This window comes from Gordionus sp. m RMFG-2023, chromosome 4 (assembly GCF_954871325.1).
Source record: "Gordionus sp. m RMFG-2023 chromosome 4, tfGorSpeb1-WG-v2, whole genome shotgun sequence".
Taxonomy (NCBI): Eukaryota; Metazoa; Nematomorpha; class Gordioida; order Chordodea; family Parachordodidae; genus Gordionus; species Gordionus sp. m RMFG-2023.
Window position 1 is genome coordinate 3,909,245 of NC_088778.1, and position 20,672 is coordinate 3,929,916.

At 28.5% G+C, this 20,672-nt stretch overlaps 1 protein-coding gene across 4 annotated transcripts in view; it reads right to left on the minus strand.

Annotated features, from left to right (window-relative positions):
• Positions 1–218: 218 nt before the first annotated feature.
• LOC135927857 (uncharacterized) overlaps positions 219–20,672 on the minus strand; it is a 46,120-nt gene continuing 25,666 nt past the window's right edge. The window contains exons 2-4 of one of the 4 annotated variants that reach the window (XM_065464082.1): positions 2,449–4,611; positions 2,021–2,165; positions 219–665 (exon numbers count right to left, since the gene is read on the minus strand). In XM_065464082.1, the coding sequence (XP_065320154.1) occupies positions 608–665; positions 2,021–2,165; positions 2,449–4,611 (2,366 nt within the window). In that variant the 3' untranslated portion in view covers positions 219–607. Of the gene's footprint in view, positions 670–1,897; positions 2,166–2,448; positions 4,612–20,672 lie in introns of all 4 variants that reach the window. The other 3 variants (XM_065464081.1, XR_010572197.1, XR_010572198.1) reach the window with 3 other exon arrangements.

Genomic DNA, 20,672 nt, shown 5'->3' on the forward strand with positions numbered 1-20,672 from the left:
TTTGGCAAACAGATAGCTCACTCCACTATAATTCTGTTAATTTATTGAGGACTTATATCGATTCATGAATTTTTTTTTTTTTAAAAATAAAATTTACAGATTTTTTAAAATAGTTATGATATTCCAAATATTGCATTTTGAGATCTCGGATAGCAGGAAGGAAGGAAGGAAGGGATTTTTTTTTCTAAAAAAATTGATAATATAAAAGCGAACACCCAAAAGTTATATTTCTTTATATTAGCTTTTTTTTATAAATAAAATTATAAAACTTTTTTTTTGATTATTTTAAGTAACAATATATAGTATAATAATATATATAAAAAAATGGGGAATATATTATAAATAACACATATAAAATATTGACTAATATATTTTTTTTGGCTATTGATTTTAAGACTAGTTTTTTTTTAATTATATCGACAATTAAAAATATCAATATAAAGGTTAAGAGATATCGAAATTTAAAATACTCTTTTTATTAGTGCATGTGATTGATGGCTGAGATATAGTATGAAAAATAGGATTGTTGGATTTTAAGGTTGAGATTAAACTATCTTCAGGGTAATTATTATGATTGAACAATACTTTGTCGTCGTGTGGCTTATCCTTAGTTCTTTTTCTTCAATGGGGTTTTCTTGATTTTGAAGATGGTTTGTGCTTTCGTACTTTCTTGTAAAAAATGTATTGATTTTGAGTTGAATAATTATTGGTTATAATAGTAGATTTAAAAATTTAAAATATATCGGGGGGGGGGGATACTAATAACTGACTCTCCCAGTAAGGCTGTATTCAAAAATGAATGCGATTCGCTTAAACAAATTGATTAATTTACTATTCGTAATTTAAAAAAAACTAATCGTGCAATGATTTTATAGCGTTTCTTGAAGGATTAGCTGCTAAAAATTAATCTTTCAATACCAAAATTTAAATTCCGAAATTAATTGGCATTTTAGACCTTTATATATCCTCTGAATGAAATTGAACAAAATATTTGATTTTTTTTTCAATATCAAGATTTAATATATCCACAGAAGAATTTGGTAATAGTAATTTGTTAAATTGGATAGATGTCATATTATGAAATCATAAATCGTTTATTTAATTTGAGTCAAAAATAGTATCCAAAAGTGAAATAAAAACGGTTATTTTATTATACAATTGAGTTCACGTTAATGTTGGAACGATTTATATATAATTTTGTTTTAGCCTCAACATTCAAATAAATATCGTAAAAGTAGTCTTCTAAGTTTTAATTTAATAATATTCAAGATTCTCATAATTAACCTAAGCCAAATCTACATCATTTTTTTTTAATTATATATAATTCTTTTGTAATTAAATAATTTACTAATACATTCTAATGCAAAAATAAAAGATTGTGATGATGGATCAGTTATAATAATAATATCCTTACATAATGGTGATATTGGCTTGGGTTATTATATATTTTTTTTATATTATACTTTTAGGGTTTGTTCAGCCGAATAAAAATTTCCTATTATCCATCACGTGTGAAAAGTATTAATAAAACAAGGATAAAATATTTAAATTAATTCTTAGATTTTTGCTAAAAATTCAAAATAGAATAATACCTATTTGTGATAGAATGCTTTGCAATTCACAATTCATGAAAACCTTTTATATTTAAATAATTTTTAATCATTGTTTTTTTTGCTATGCCCAAATTGGCTACCCACCTCACCCCTCATTTTCTCCTCCCCTATCCCTCTTCAACTTATATTGATCATAATCCTAAAATAGGATCCTTATATCTAAAAAAATTTTCGAAAATGTGTAAGCCATTTAAATGTGTTTCTTCTTACAATAATTTCCAAAAAAAATAAACATTTACTAGAGTATATAATTTAACATGATGCCAAATTAGATAAATATCTACATTTATAAATTTCCCAAGACGTTTATCGTTTAAATTGTAGCTTGCGCTTAGAAAAACTTTGGTTGTAACAGATGGCTGGCAGTTTAAACCACGTATAAAATCCATAAACGGATGTTTTATTACCTTTCCACATTTGATAACTGTTTCAGGGAGGAAGCATCGAATAATGAAGCTTCGTCAGAACGCCTAAATACTAATGGGGACATCCTAAACAATGGATCGTAAATATTCCCTCCCATTTCTCTAGGTGATGTTTCGGTATCATTGCCTAATGTTATAAAGATAATATGAATATATTATAACACATAATTTAAATTTTACGGATGTAATTTTATTTAATTTTGAATTAATTGCTTCCAAATTATATATGAAATGAGACAGAAATTTTTTTTAAAGTTTATCAAGCCCGAGTAACCGTCGTTAAAGCGAAAACATTTTTATATACAGATTACTTTGAATTTATGCACCAATCCGGTTCGTTATTACCTATTGACCAATCAGGGCCTTTAATTATAAATATGATAATATTTAGCATTTTTTCAACAATGTACCTTTGATGGCGGCCTCGAACTTCAAATTCTTATTCAATAATTTATTGCAAAATTCACCATTCGTGCTTGTAATCGCGAGGGCGTTAGATGATATGATAGGAATAATTTTCCTGTAATGCTGAGTGGCTACCATGTGGGATGTCAGATCTGGTAATGACCCGAAGGAATCCCCACACCATATACATTTCATTATGTCCTTAGCCTTCTTGGAACCTTTGGAGAGCCAAGTGTTTTGTCCCCTGACCATTTTGTTACTGTTGGTGGAATGGTGCGCACCATTTGTCCTTTTAGGCCCGATTTTATTTTTATTAGGCTGAGACGTTGTCTCAGATGCTACAAATAATTTGCATTCGTCACTCTTTTTCGATGAAACGCGGGTCACAATTTCGTCGCCTAAAGATGGCGAATTTTTTTGACGAGACAGATTTGTTTTTCGGCAAATATCCATGTATTTCGATTGGTAATCTTCGTTGAACTTATTTGTGGATTGTTTTGATTTAAATGTGTATTGATCAATTGGATCGTTGGATAAGGGGTGAAAAGGGGGCAATTGGAAATTACTCATGTAAGGAAATGATGGGTGAGGATAGAGCATGGGCGATTTTGAGAACATATATTGGTAAGAGTCGTATCTCGATTTCCAGTCCAAAGAATTCAACATGCAAAAATAATCTTCGTAATTGGGAAAAGGAAGATTATCCGCAAGAAAATCGGGCTGTTTATTATGTTTCGCCGCGGAATTATTGTGATAATGATTATCTTTAAACGAAGAAGGAAGCGGAAAAATTGGGAATTGATTATGGTAATTATAAGCGTCGAACATATGATTTTGTAGAGAATTTTGAAACGGAAAGGAGTCCGACTGCGTGAAGTCTATTTGATGATCATTTTCATCTTGCGTGCGACGCGATAATGAACATTTGGAAAACTTTCTCCCCGAGTCGCGTTTCCTTGCGGAGTTATTTGAGTATTTGGGCGACGGCACGTATGGCTCGTTAATTAAATTCGCGCTCGTGGTCGTTGAGTTTAAAAACTGAGGAAAATATTGCACGAAAGGATTGTCGTAAATGTTATAATTAATTATTTTCTTGAAGTTTTCTGGAAGAGCAGAGCTTGACGGTGACACGTTAGGGTGCGAGAACATTTTATTCATAAAGTTGAAATCGTAAGAAAAAGGTGGCCAGTTATTGACGTGCGGCGAAGCGGATATCGGCTGATTCAGAGAGGCGGAGCTGTCAATATCGTCTCCAACCATCGAAATATTGTCCTTTATGCCGTAAAATCTAGACCTTTCTTGATCGGGTTTTCTTTTCCGAACATTGTGCTTTTCGTTTCGGTTATCAGGGCTTCTGCCCGAAATGTTTGCGTTTTTATCTTTTACAATAACGGTGTCTTTAGGGTTCGGATTTATTGAATTCTCAATGGAGGTAATAATAACGCTTGGTTTGGGGGTAGAAAACGTTGGAAACGAAACATGACTAGACTGGTCTGCAGTGTAATTCGTCCGCCTAAGCGGCAAAATTGTGTCCTTGAATGGGAGTGGAGGTATATATATAGGTGCGGCATGGTCATAATCGGCCATGTTTTTATCGCACTTCCGTTTTAGGTGATTCAGCATTAACAATTCTTGGTACAACTTGAAATTATCTTTAGGCGCACGATTACGCTTGGACGATTTCGCGGGATCGGAATGTATAAAATGGTCATAGTTAAATGGACGCGATTTGGTTCTCCTCGCGATATTGTCGTGACCATTCAATTCGTCGCTCGAGGATGACGAATAGGAATCGGGATTCAATGGATTGGGAGAAGGTGTGCTTACCTTTTGATCCAAAAGACCGTTCAAGAATGGGGCGTTGTTATAACCAAAATTAGGATTGTTTTTTTCGTTCTCGCGGATCTTGTAAAACGGTGGGGATTGGCTGGAGGTGTCGATATTTTGTTTGACCTCTGCTGGACCACACTCTTTAAAATCTAAGGTAGTAGGTGGTCTGCTCGATTTTGAGTGTTTGCTGTTTAGATGAGTAAAATTACTTAGCCTTGAATCGTTGTTGACTAAGACACTAATCAATTTCTCGTTATTCAGTATTTTATCCGTTCTTTCAACGTCATTGTAAGTATATGAGTTTTTCTTATGATTCTGGTGTAATTCCGCTTTACGATCTAATTAATATTTTTTAAAAAAAATGAATTAACCGTTATTGTTAAGGTAAAATTAGAAATTTACAAAACCGGTCTGTAAACCGGGATCGGCCTGAAATCTCGGATAGATCCGAAAATGTTTTAAAAATATTTTTTTACTCAAGGGGCTAGAATAAGGCATCATTCATAGTGACGTACAATCCAACACGATTTAACAGCTGATCGATTTATAAAATCTGTTTTATGAGATAAATTTTTCTTTTTAAAAATCGATATTTTTTTTAGAATTATTATGAATAGAATTAAGGATATTATTAATATTAATAAATAAAAAATGATCTCACGAATAGATTTTAAAAATCGATCAGCTGTTAAATCGAGTCGGACGAATCCCACCATGAATGCGGACTAAATCATAAAACAATTTGATTCGGGCCGGGCCGGGTCGATTAAATATATATCTCTCTATTTATTAAGAATAATTAATTATATTAGACTTATTAGGTTTTGTGAATCAATACCAATATATTCTTGATTTACAATATCAATACCAATACAAAACCAAATATTGGTATTTACCAACCAATACCAATTTTACCTAAATTTATTGGTTTGATATTATTTTAAAAACAATATAAACCAATACCAATATTAGTAAAAAAAATGTAAATAATTACGTAATTATTTGAATTTCAGTGGATCAATTAATGAACACTTATATTAGTGACCTAGCCTGGAATAATGTATAAATTTATCCATAATTTCTGGAACCATTTAATTATACCTAATAACCTCATTTGCAAATACTCCATCAATTTCAACAATTAATCCTCTATTTTATAGCATTTTTTGAATATGTTCAGTTATAATAATACTCCTAATTCTGTTTTACAACGACCTTCCTTAGCTACTTTAGCTAAACGGAAGGTTTAAAATTTCGATAAACGTATATATATATAATATAGACAATAATTGCCACACTTTAAAGTATCAAGATACTATTCTAACTATAGACACCCTTCAAATATTATCTAACCAATGTGAATATAATAATATGTATAAAATAAATGATAGTCTCAATTTAAATGAGAACATATGAAACACAAAATAAATCCAAGAAAATGATCTTTTTTGGAAAAATATATCAGGTTGAAGAAAATTATAAACATAAAATAAAATAAAAAATTAGAAATAGACAAGTACATTGATAAAGTCGTCGTCTAATGGGAATCATGAAAATAAATTCAATATTATAGAAAATCATGCCAATTCCATCTAACTCAACTGACTCTGAAAGGCCATTTTTTTCGGAAGGACGTTATGTTATAACAGTACAACAATGTTCACTAGGAATGAACATACAATCCAAGCTTGCATGCCCCAAAAATGTTGGATACACTCATACGTGATTTTAAATAGATATATAATTATTTCCCATACATTAAATTCCTATCAATCTTTAGCAACGGCATTTTATGCGACTAGTCAGATATAATTAGTTTGATATAACATCATCCCTTTTTCATGATTTCGAATCATCTTACTTAAAAGAAAAAGAATTGTTCAGAAAAGTATCAATGGTCCTGTTTTTTGGTTAAACAGTAAAACTTCATATATTTTTAAATACATTTTAAGATTTATTTATTTATCATTATATTAAATAATCACTTATTTTTTTTTAAATTTATTAATAATTTGAATTTAAACCGAATACGTAATATAAACAAAAAATTAAAAAATATTAGGGTAAACAAATACAAAATATTTTTAGAATAACCAGTACACATACAATATTTATTTAATCTTGGTTTTTTAATATTGTCTCTCGGTCCTGACAGTATAGCATACAATGCATAGTATAGGCGAGTTACAATCATTGTAATCGAAAGTGAAGAGTCCATAGAACAATCTAGAATTTTCTCGAGGAGGGGTCTCCCATACCCACCCTCCCCCCCCCCCCCTGAAGAAAACGAGTTAATTTTTCTTGCTTTTATAAAAATGTTCAAAATTTAAAAAAGTAAGTGCAAAATAAATTGAATATCATAAAGGGACTGATGGAATGATATTCCCAAACACGTGATGGAATGGGTTACTTGTAAGAGGAAGAAAAAAAATTGTCGTATGGGAAAACGAATCCAAAAACTTCTTTACAAATAGTTGTCGAAAAAACTCTTTTTTTTTATCTTTATAAATTCAAGTTGGTATTTGCATATCAATTAGATATATATATATGATGCTAGGGTCAATATGTTTTTTTGGAATACCTATTCTATAAATTTGAGATAATTTTGCCATATGATAAATGACTCAAAGGTTAATGGCAAGAATGTCTACAATTTTATAAGATAGGTATTCTAAACATTCTAGAAACTATTTCCGGCAAAAATTTGTGCTCAAAAAGTGATTTTGGCAAATTTGGAGAAGTTTTAATTAATATTCCTTTAGAATATCATAAACTAAGAAGTTCATGCCCCAATATAATAAACGGATATTTATTATTGCTATTATTATATAATATATACACAACAAATACAATATTATCATTTTTTATCCCTTTTTTTTAATCCCAGCCATCAAACACTATGGACATTTGTATTAACGATTAAATTTAAACCATATGACATACATGATAGATAGAGAGATAGATATATTTTATACCAGATAATATTTTAAAAATGTATTAAATTATATATAAAATATTATTTATATATTTAAGTATATATAAATTATATGTATATAATATAATATAATATAATATATTGTAATATTGTTATTTAAAATATGAAAAAATATTTCGATATCTCTCTTGTAAAGTTGTAACATTATACATATAATAACGTATTTGATATATGATAAATATGATGTATAATATAGATTGGTTCAATAAACTTTTAACTATTTCTTCAAAATTTATTAGCTATTTTTTTAATATTTTTATCGTATATATTTCATTTCTGTTTTTGCCTTGATATTTTAATGTATTAATCATTTCAAGCTTTTTCCAATCTAATGATATTTCATGTAAATCATTCAAAGTTATATTATTTTAATTTATTTTTTTATATAAATTTAAATGTAAAATTTAGTGGTATATTCACAGCGACACTGACCAATAACAAAACAATTAAAAAAAGTATATTAAAAAAACACAAACATGGCGGACATTATTTGCCGCAAACAAACTGTATCTGGTAATGAATCTTAATCTTTGCCTAATAGTTTAAGAGGTTTTATTAGCATGCAGTAGTTTTGGAGTTGGGAGTTATTTTAGGATGATTTTGCAGAGCGATTTAACATAGTGTAAGTGAAGGGTACATCTTGGGTCCAAATGATAGGTTATCTTATCAGAACTTGTTTATTTATCGGGGCTTAGAGCCGGATGGCTCTACAGATGATGGAATATATATTATAGACTCGAGAGTTCTATAATGGAAATTACGGCATAGTGTCTAGGTAGTCACCTCTTGAAAGGCGACAATGAATACGGCAGTGAGGCAAGTGGGAGTTACGATGCCAGAGCCTACTCAAAGGTCGATGGCAATTCCTCGCAAGTAAGTAAGAGACTTGGATATGAAATATAAATTACTTCTAGCCATGGATGCACCGATGTTATCGGATCGGGTCAGGCAGATAATTTGTCATATATCGGTTATCGGCCGATATTCCTAAATTTGCCGATGAGATTCTATAAAATGGCCTCATAATCTATTTAAAAAAAATTTCCATCTAACTTGAGTATTAATTTGCTGGGGGAAATGCAAAAATAGAGTTATTTTATTCGTAGTAATTACTTATTGAAGAATTCGCTAATTGTGAGCATAATAATGCCCAGACTATGAAGGGTGCGATGTATACAGATCTTTCTAAACGTTATCTTATGTTTAATGAAAAATATTTACTTCCTAGAAACAATTTCTTTTAGATCCCCGCTTTACAATTTCTTTTCTATTTCAATCAATACTTTATAGACAAAAACGAATTCTAGAATGCATTACGAGACTCTTATGAAGAAATTAATTCATCTAGTTTTACACAAAAAATTTTAAAAGTTTTTTAAAGTAAATGAGGAGTCTAATTTAATATCGAAATTCTGTATTTCTTTGAAATCGAAAATTATCTCAAGGAACCAATATTTAAAGCAATAAATTATAATATGCCAGCAGATCTTTTAAAATATTGGGCCATGAACTGCCATAAATGTCCAACTCTGTCAATATCTGTCACGTATCATTAAATCTGCTTTACGTGAAACTGGTGATATTGACAGTCCATCGACGCACGTTGACCTCGTATAAACTATAAATTTTAGTATTTCTGAGAAGAAAAAAATGTTTTAGACACATTAATTTTAATTATTAATCTAAATATTTATTTAAAATTTCTTAGTATGTTTGTTAATATATAAATAAATGAATATATTAATAAATTATTTATTAATAAAGAATATTTAAAACACATTTATCAGATTAAACATGTATAAAGGGCCCAATCAGAGGTGATATCGGATCGGCCTCCATCGATATTGAATTTACAATTAAAGGGTTTAATTTCGAAAATAGGATTTTGCACATTTTTTCCTTGTGGGAGAAAGGGAAAAGAGAAGGAAATGTCATCTTAGCCTCGTCCATGTGTATATTCGTCTTTTTGCTTGTAGGCGTTAGGGATAGCATTCCTGCTTCAAAAATCAATGACTGCTACGTGGCGTGAATCAATAGTGTTTAGAGTGACTCCAAGAGTTTCGCGTAATTTAGCAATTGGTGAAAAATAGAAGGATTTAGGTACGCGTAGTCACATTTAAAGGTCGACGCGGCCGGCTGAAACCCGTACAAGTTGTCCAGCCATATGCCCAAAAATTTTCTTGAGACCGTGCTTCCAGATCGACCTTTAGTCACAACACTCTGAGTCTTATAGGATGAAAGGTAATAAACTTTAAAAAAAGTGTCTAATAAGATGACAGAGCACAAAGAAATGAGGTATGAGCGAAAGGTTTTGATGGATGAGTTTTAGGAACTCTTTTTTAAAGGGTTTAAAATTGAAAACACAACTCATTCCAACCAATCAAGAAATGGATTATTCGGCGAGTCTGCACCTTTGTTCCTTCTATGAGCAAAATTTTCAGGCTTGCGCAGTATTTTTCTTGGATGAAATACTGAGTTCGCCGTTTTTATAAATCGGCTCAAAACGAGTCGTCTAACAAGACTGCAAATGATATAAAATAAAATTATTAGAAATTTAGCTATTTTCTTAGCCCTTGTAAATTTTATTAGTCTTTGTGTGTGTGTGTATGTAAAAATGATCAATTTAATTTGTTGACAAAAAAAATGCAAATATTCAAGAAGATAAACTTTAAAATTTTATCAGATATATTTTAATATCGGGACATAAAAGTTTATTAGGGAAAAAATCCATTTAAATAAGATTTGTTGATACGGGTCATTGGTCACAAACTAATTTAATTGCCTATTATCGGATGCAATTTTTTTGTATTTTTTATTTTTTTTATTATGATTTTATTCTTGTTCTGATAACATTTAAACATTTAATTTCAGTTAATACCATCTTTTGGCATCTTGATTATATAATTTGGTATTTTATTTTATTTATATATTTATATATATATAAAGAAAATAAAAAATGATATCTGTGGTTTCTTAAGTGGAAATGGAGTATTAAGACTGTAATTTCTTCGTTTTTTTGTAATTTTCTTTAAAAAAAAATGACAAATTTATATGGGATAATAAATTTAACGAGTTTTTTTAAAAAAAATGGTGAGAAGAAAAGTTAAATCCACTAAAATAAAATATAAAACAAATTGATAAGTTTACACTAATGTCCATCTATAATTAATCAAATGGTAAAATTTTCAGGTCAGGCCCGGTTAGAATTTAGATTTTACCGAACCCTTTTCCAATTTTTTACAATCTAGCCCAATAATTTATTTGACGGGTCCGGTCCGCTAATTTTTTCCCCCGGTTTAAATAAATTTTGTGGCTCTACCGGACATTGCAGACCCAAGAATCTCTGCAGAATTTCTTGCAAAGTAAAATTTTAAGAAAATTTGGGTTGGGAATTATTTGGTGATAAGAAAGTCAACAAAGAAAGAAAGAAAGAAAGAAAGAAAGAAAGAAAGAAAAGAAAGAAAAAGAAAGAAAGAAAGAAGAGGGTCTTACTCCAATTTAGTGAGTTTTATATTTTACTAATTTACAACTTTTTAATTTTAGGCCCGGGATCTGACTCTAAAACCAAAAATAATTGGACCGGGCTTGAGCTCCAAGTTTTCTGATCTCCTGGGGGAACGTTATCAGGGTCTCGTTTTGTAAGCGTATAATAACCACGATGCGGAATTTATCGCTAAAACACTACGTCATAGCTGTTATTATTTTACCTAACATTGCTTAAACGGCATCGCTGTAGTTCGCGGTTAAAATAAATTAGCGTCGTTAACCGGACTCGATTCCGCCATTTTGAAATTTAAAAATATTTTAAGCCAAAATAATGAATTAGATGTCCAAACCTTCTGCCATCTATAGAGTAAAATCGCCAGGCCTGTGTAATATTTTTGGCCAAAATAAAGAACTGGCCCGTTTAAAACGCTACTAATATAAATGAGGGCTTAACTTACCAGACCAGTTATAGCGGTAGTTTTACGGGTACAAAAAAAAATAAAATAAATGATTTGATTTGATTGCTTTAAACTCCTGCATTAAAATATATATAATATATATATTTCATAAAATTGGAAAATTTTTAAATTTTTTTAAAAACGAATATTTAAAAATTTTTTTTTTTTAAATTATAAAATTGAAGCACATTAAAAATGATTTTTTTTATTTTTTTTGAAATAAAAATTTATATATAAAACACAATAATTTTCACCAGGCTATTGACCCTTCCTATCAATAATTTTGAATTTATATATATATATTTAAAAAAAATTAAACTATGAATCTAAAAGATGAAAGAGAAAAGAAATTTTTCGGTTAAATTTAGAGGAAGAAGAAGGAGAAAAAAATAATCTTTATGAAGGATTAATAAATTTTAATTCTAAAAAAAGTTTTAAAAATCGATGCTGTAGGGAGGGTGGTGTAAAATGGATTGAATCTCGAACATTGAGCAGGTACTAACCGGAAACGAGATTTATATGTCTCATTCAGATCCAACCTGGTTTCCAGAAGCTAAAATGGCCACTGTGATATGTTTCAGATGAGAGATACAAATTGGGGCCAATACATTTCTAAGATGATCCAAGATGATAAATTAACAAGTCTTTAACTACATATGTTTTCACACCAGACTGCCATAGTTGGGTCGACATTTCAAAAAACAAAAAAAAACCATAATTATAATTTTTAGGAAAATTTTTTTTTGGGATTGTGGGCTACTAAATTTAAATGTTTTTGGCATTATCAAAGCAAGGATGCCCAGATATTTTTGTTCCGATAATCTTTTCAAAATTATGTTCCTTTTGTTTCTCTATTAGTTTAGCGGCATATTCTTCGAAACGTTTTTCAGGACTCTAGTTAATTACTCGATGCGTTGCGACACCATTGGAATGGAAGATAATCCCACATCTAATTACATATAAAAATATTAAGACTGACGATGCATTCATAAATGACGCATTTGAAAGCGTCGTTGATTACAAATCCGCTGGACCCGCCATTTTGGTAACCCATACAGTAATTTATTCTCCATGTCAAAAACTACTATTAAATTGATAACTTGCTTCCTTATTATCTCGATGATCAGGCAATTTAATAAAGTTTTGCGTCAGACATAGGAATAAATTGGCCTATCAAAATGGCGTCCCCAGCTTTCTGAAGCATCGTCAGTTTAGGTATCAATATATGTCATTGCCCACATCCGAATATGTTTGCCATCACGTGACTCACGGAAATAACATTATTCAGAATAGTATCAGTGGCCTAATCTGTTCAGTGTGTGTGTCTGTGTATTACAATCCGATGGTTCTGGATTCGAATCCAGTGTAGGCGCCATGTTTTTTTTCTAAAACAAACTAGGTGGTTCGGTTTTATCCTTGGGGAGAAGATATATAGCAGATCGGACTCGCCCACGTGATTAAAAAATAAATGGATCTTATTTGCATTTTCGATAAATTTTTAGTCGCTGTTTAGCGAGTGTACTTTAAGCCATATATCATTTATACCCCTAATATTTATTTATTATAATATCTTTTTATAATACTTTCTTTTTCCTATCTTCTATAAAAAAATATATAATGTGAAAAAATTTGCAGAACATTATACGGAAGAAAAATAAATACGTAAAAGTGCCATTAAAATATTTTTAATATTCTAATTCAGGCCAATAAAAAATGCAAATCAAATCGAATAATTGTATTATTCGTATTCGATTATCAAATAATTGTATTATTCGTATTCGATTATCGAATAATTGTATTATCCGTATTCGATTATCGAATAATTGTATTATTAGTATTCGATTATCGAATAATTGTATTATCCGTATTCGATTATCTAATATTAGGTCTAGGAAAAGCTGCCAAAATTATTTTAAACAATATTATAATTATAGTGGCCGCAGATATTTATTTTTAAAATCTTTATTACGTTTCTACAGATAATTCTTTTTTGCCATCACACTAAACTATAGAGTTTTAACAAAATCAAAATATGGTCATCAGTGTATTAAAGTAGTAGTTTAGTGGTCATCAAAAGATAAAAAATTATATATATAGTATAAAAACTGAATGAAGATCCTTATTCTTCTCACAGGCGGAGGGTTAGAAGACGGATTAGTTATTATTACAATATTTTTTATTTTTACTTCCATATCATTGCAATCTTGTATAATAATTTTTTTATTGATTCATCATAATGTATCTTCGAATTTATAAAAAAAACTGCTTGAAATAACCATTACTTCTTTGAAGTTATGGATTTATTTCGAGGTTGACGATAGTACATGCCAATCTCTTTTTTTTCAGTTGACATACTTTTGACATGTAGTATGTAAACAAAATAATTACTTATTTTTTAATAAAATATATAATAATTAAGTGAAAAAAATAAATAAAAATCTTAATATAAATAATAATTTACTATAAAAATTTTAAATTTTAAAGAATTATTTCCCAAATTCCAAAATCCAAGAGAATGAAGCATAGGCGGGAAAGCTTGAGTGATAGTTAAAGAGCTATCAGAAAACTGCAACTGCGCAGTGAGCTTAGAACGCCACCAATAGAGCAAATATGACTAGATATTTAGGCGCTTAAAAATTCTAGCCTTCTCATTTTTATAGACCTTAAATCGAAAGGTATCCTCGCTTGTGCAACAAATGTCTAGTAATACGATTTACGCGTGTGTAGGAAATGGAAAATATATTTAAAAAATTTTCGAGTGCATTTATTTGTACAATAAAATTATATATAGTGTAAAATATTCGATAAAATTGATTTTCCTAAAGCAAATTAATGAAAAATCAGCTGCAAATCATGACAATAAATATTATAGAAAATATTTATAATAATTTTTTTTTTTGAATCAGTAATGTAGCGCTTATAATTTCATTAGAAAAATTAAATTAATATTTAAAAATGTCTTAAATTTTTCCCTAAAGGCCCCCAAATTTTTAAAAATCTCTAGCCTCCGTGGGACTTTTTCCCTTTAGACATACTGGCCAGTCAACCCCTGATCTAAAGTTTGGCTGATTTTAGAACAGTTTGAAATAATTGAGAAGAAGTTTGTATGATAAATAAGAAAGGTTCTACAGATATGTTTGGTATTTGTGATGGGTTTTGGAGAATCTGTTTAGTTTGTTTAAGACTCGCATATATTTTCAAAGATGAATTTAGATCAGAATTCTGAAAGAATTGATAAACTGTTGTTAAACGCTACTTTTTAAAAGTAGCGCGCTATCGCTACCGCTATCGTTTTCAAATGAGTAGCGCGATATTAGCTACTTTTTACGCTATTTTGATTTTTTTTTAAAAATATTTTTTACATAACTTTATTTCCACAAATAAAATATTGGTATAAAAACATGACTATAATTTGTTACATATATATATAATTTTAATATTGCACTTTAATAATAATAACATTTTGGTACTGTCATCCCTAAGTCTAGAGCGACGATCAGAAAGTATAAGCTTTGCCATACTAAATAATCGTTCAGCACTAGCACTTGAGGCAACGCAGTATTAAATTTAATAAACAAACTTTTTATATGAAAAAAATCATCAAAGATATTTAAATGAGTATTTTTAGATTTAAAAAAAGCATCTAGAGGTTCAATTTATTATTATTATTATTTATTTCAAAAAAATCGTCTATGGAAGGCCGCGGTTTCGATCTAGCTATAGTATTAGTATCGTGGTTAGGCATGACATTTTTTAACGTTACCATCAGCCTATCAAGTTGTCCTTTAGATTCAGTCAAATTAATGTATGGCCAATTTAAGAAACTAAGATGGACGATACCAGCTATTACATTATCATTATCATACAGATCTGGAAATCTAATTTATATAAAGCGATTGTAATTATTATAAAATAAGAAGAATACCTTTTTAATTTTCAAAATTTAAATTTATCTGAGAATTAAATTCATTTATAAAAAAAATATTAAAATAGCATGGTAAATAAAGATTTTAAAAATATAATTATTATACACAAGGTAATTAATAATATATTAATTTTGAATTTTATATTAATACTATATATTAATATTATAGATTGTTTTGTAAATTAAGCCAATTTAAATTGGCTAATCAAGCAAATTTATTTTATGTAATTGTATAATAGAAAATAAAAATAAAATTTTGACCTTTTCTCAATGCTTTTTAGCATAGATTCTACCAGTGGTTGGCAAAATTTTATTGCATCGAAACCGATATCCATTAGTAATTTTTTCTTCAAGATTAAAGTATTTTTTGAATTTTGGGAAAGGATAATCTATATTTTTCTCATAAAGAAATTTCGCTATCTTCAACAATCTCACACATTTTTAATAACTAGATTTATAATGTATATTTTTAAATATAAATTTAAATTTCAAAATTAAATAAAAAGATTATAATTGAAAGTAGCGCTACTTCGTTATTTTCTAAATTAGTAGCGAGCTACATAGCTATTTTCTAAAAAAAAGTAGCCAGCTAAAGCTACCGCTACTGAAAAAAGTAGCGCGCTATTTTAACAACACTGATAAATTGCATAAATATTGTCATTGGCAAAAAGTTGATTTAGGTAATATAGTTCATTGAATGCGTAATTTTGAGTCTTATATTAGATATCCTGTAGATTCCCAATTGTTTGAGTTTGGTTATGGCGATATCAAGGATAAAATTTACTTCCTATTACGTTTGGGATTAGATGTTGGGAGTTTGTTTTTTTTAGCACAGTTTGATGTTTGATTAAATCACAATGAGATTTAAAATGTCAATGAACAGAACAATAATGTTTTTTTTTCTTTTACTGTAAAAATATGCTTCAAAAAATTAGATGGTTTCTATGGCATTTAATAAACCCATACTTTAAACAAAAACTGTAAAAGTATGCTTCAAAAAATTAAATGGTTTTTATTGGAGTAATTATTCCCTAAAATATTTAGATGATATTAGTTGATTAACTATTCATTACTTTTTCGAGGTGTTACAATTTAAATTTGCATTTAAACAATTTTGGCAACAAATATTTTGGCGATATTTGGTTTGAAATTTCGTTTTTTAAAATTATTTAAGAAGATAATACCTGCCCCGTGATAACACTAACCCCGGTCTCCTCTATCGATATACTTTTTATTAAATCCTTTTAAAAAAAATATTAACCCTACAGGGGTGTCAATCTAATCTTCCCTTTAGCTGCCTACTAGAGTTGATTGGTTTCAGAAAAAAATAGGTCTTACCAAGAATCTTCGAATTTTTTTATTTGTATCACATCGAAACAGCCTTTAAAAAATAAAATGGCTTTTCGACACTTTATAAATATATCGTTAACAACTCTGCTTTTTTTCTCATAAAAATGGATCCCATGATATCACGAGACTTTTCACGCGGTTCAAAATATTATTTTAAAGAGGGACTCTCTAAAATTTTGATGGACAGACGGTTCCCCTAGTGACGTCACTGGGAACAATTAGATTTTTATATAAATTTTTAAATAAATAAATATGAAAATAAACAGAAATCATTACAATTTTCTATGATTTGCATTTGCATATTATCTTCTGACAGGGATGGGCATAATATATTTGATTGTTCGAGTCGTATAGACGATAATAGCTCATTTCAAGTAATGTTCAACTTAAGGAAGTTTGTCAATTGGATGAAATATATTTTAAAATTAAAAATGTAATGAGATATAAGGAGTAGGATTATTAAAACTTTTAATTTAGGCTAATTAAAAGGTTTGGGATATTAAGTATTTTTAGAAATATAAATTTAAATAAATCAGCTGTTATCGGCTATTCCCATGAGTTGGACATGAATATGAATTTAAATAATCAGCTGTTATAACGGCTACTTCCACGAGCTGTTGGACCATAGCCGTATGACGTAGGACTTGGAGCTCAAATGTTTTCTTCATTTTATTGACATTATGTCCGACTTTACAAAATGAAATCGTTATTATTTAGTTAAAACTTTCAATGACATTTAAATCGTCATAATATATCTTTTAAAACTAGTTTTTATTTTATTTTATTTTTTTTTAAATGATATCTCTAAAATTTTACAAATCTGTCATATTTTCAGTTTAAATTCGTTTAAAATAATATTGAATATGATTAAAAAAAATATATTATATATTATTTACTTGATTTTAAGAGATAATGAAGATTAAATAACTAATTTGTGAAAATAAAAAAATGGTTTTTTATCCAATACCACAATTTTTTTATCAATTATAATAAATCCTCATTATATATAAAAGAAAATATTAAAGCCAAAACTTTTGTTTAGATTCTAATCGTATATAAATAACACACACAAAAAATTAATACAATTTTGAATAGTAAAAAAAAATTATAGTAAAAAAATGAAACATAAAAGTTGCCATATCTAAATTCTGTCATAATGTTTTGTGATATTCAGTTTTTTATAAAATTTATTTAAATCGTTTTTAATAAGATTAACTTTTAAGCCATAAAAACAGAATTTTTTTTAAAAAAAAAACGAAAAAAACAAGACCAAAAAAACAAAAAAAAAATAGGGTGTATTAGCACAAAAGCTATTTAGCATATGCTAAAAAGCAATTAAATATCCGAATTAAATCGATCCCTGGACATACTCAAGTTTATCCTGGTTCAACTTAATTTTGATACTTATAGGCTAAACAGTTTTTTAAACTAGGATACCCTGTTTTTAAGTGTTTGGATGGCATTGTTATTTTCTCGTGTTATTTTAAACGAAATACTAAATTTTAAGTCTTTTTGAGAAGCATATATTATAAAATGAGACGACATTTAATGTATGTATTAGCTTTTAGATGCTGGCATCTCTATAGGGAGGATATACAGATTGCTCAGAACATCTAAATTTAATTATATTTTTTTAAAGTTCATCTAAAATATTTTCTACCCATACAAAAAAAAGAAAGAAAGTGCCAAATTTTATTTTTCTCTTTAAAAATATCTAATTCAATCATTTTATTACAAATAGTTGATATTTTACTATAATATATACGGAATAATATGACCTAATCCAAAGTTGCTTATTGATTTGTTTATAATAAAAGTAAATGAATAGATGTTCAAAATTGCAATATTTTGTTTAATTTATACAATGTAGTTATGTTCAATTTTTACTTTAACCATTTTACCCCGATGTTTAGCCACTTTACCCTAGGTATGGGGGTAAAATGGCCAAAATGACACACTTCACATAATTAATCATAGCTCCTAAAGTATTATAGGTAGAACACTATTTTTTTTATTTTTATAGATGAGGGATTTTGACTAAATGTAAATATAAAAATTGTTCTGTTTCGTTAATTTTTTTCAAAAATATTATGGTAAAAATGCAAAATCAATCGTTTTACACCGGTCTACCCTATGGGCAAAAACATCTTTTGAGATAATTAATTATTTTAAAGATATTATTTAAGAAAATAAAATTTTTTACCTTCAATTTTAAAAGTATTATGATATTTTGAACAATGAAATAATAAAAATGCCTTTCAATTCATTATAGCCTACTTAAAAACTAATGATTTAGGGAAGCCACTTGCAGTGCTTTTCCCTAACCCCGTTATTGGGGCTTGTTGGACAAGCTTCAAACTTTTACAAAAAATAATATTTCGAAAATATGATTATATTCTTAAAAATATTCATAGGGCACCTTTATAGATAGTATAGTTATAGGTAACAATTCATATATAGTTCTTTATAATATCTAAAAAAAACACATAGATTTTGCAAAAAAGGTCCTACTAGCCCCAGTCTCCCCTATTTGTTATTTCAAATCGTAATGGTATTTAAAATCCAAATATTAAATATACTCATTAAATTATTAAAATAAATAAATACCAAATTAATTTACATTTATATTTTACAAATAAGATGATTTTTTATTAATAAAAGACAATATTTTTTTTTAGCTATAGCAATGTTATAACTTAATTTTCATAATGAAATTTATAGCATTTTGTTCAAACACCACTTTTTAGTAGATATATGTTTTCTAAGAAAACATGAATAAGGTAGATTCTATGATAATTTGCTTAAATAATCACTCTAAGCATAATCTAAAAGCATTAAAATTGGAAAAAAAACAGGACATGGAACACTATAATACTAAGTAGGCAATTCACTGATGAGTGCTGCTAGATTTGTATAAGGAAATCAAAATATAATCTACGAGTTTCTAAATTCTGGCCATAATTCTGAAACTTTTACCAGTGATTATATCGAGATTCAAATATTTATCAAAATATTGAATTATTTTTTCTTTTAGTAAGTCTGGTTTTAACATTTTGAAAGCATTATAGACCAATAAGAGTCAAGATGGAATGAACAGTCTAGGTCGGCGAAGCACCGGCCGACCCTTTAAGATCGAAACCTAGTCAAAAAGATTTTTGAACCATGCAAACTTGTGTAAATAGCCAGATTTTTTATGGCGCAGTTTAGATCGGTCCACATGGACCTCTAATTACCATATTAAAAGCATATCGCATGTTACGTGCTAAATGGCCAAGGTTTTTGCAAAATTTTCGCCTGAAGCATTATATTTTTTAAAGATATGTTACCAGAGTCAAAGAAAAAAATTATGAGAAAAGACATAAAATAGAAAAATAATTTTTTAATTACCTCGCGTCAAATATTGGTTTTTTTTTCTAAAACAAAACAAAAAAGAACTTTTAGCCAAGACAAGAAGGCCGCAATGGGAGTGTTCAAAGTCCACTTTTTTTAAAATCGATAATTTATGATGTTAAACAAAAATAAAATTATTTTTTAGGGAAAAAGATAAGCATTAAAGCTGCTTATTTTATAAATTGCTGTTTATATTTAATTTAAACCTTTTCGTATATAAATTTTTTTAATTATAATATTTATTTTTTTTTAAATTTGATTATCCTGTTTGATGTAACAAAAATATATACAAAAATATATATATATAATTTGATAATTACTTTTTTTTAAAAAATTTTGTCATATACAGGCACTCTTAATAAGGGGAGAAGGGGGGGGGGGTGTTATATTGGAATTGAAGAGAAGCCGTAAAAGACACGTTATCGTTGAGAGGAGTAAAAGGTAAATAGTGTTAAAGGGTGAGGGTGTGGATATGAGGGGTGGGAAGGTTAATATCGTTTGGAGGGTGTAGAAGTGCCTACGACAAACATACGAGTTAAATATATTTCTAACATAATTGTTAACTTATCTACCACCGATTTGTTAACTCGCGTGACGTCACGGCTTCTTCAATTAAAGAGGCCATTTAAGTAGATATAGTGTAGCTCACTTAATGTGGCTAAAAACAAAAAAAATCGTCTTTTAATGGGCAACTTAACTTATAGTTACAGAGTATGTATACGTGTAAGAAATTTTGATAAAAAAAATACACAATAACGTTAATATACTAAATTAGAGTCTTCGACAGTCAATGTC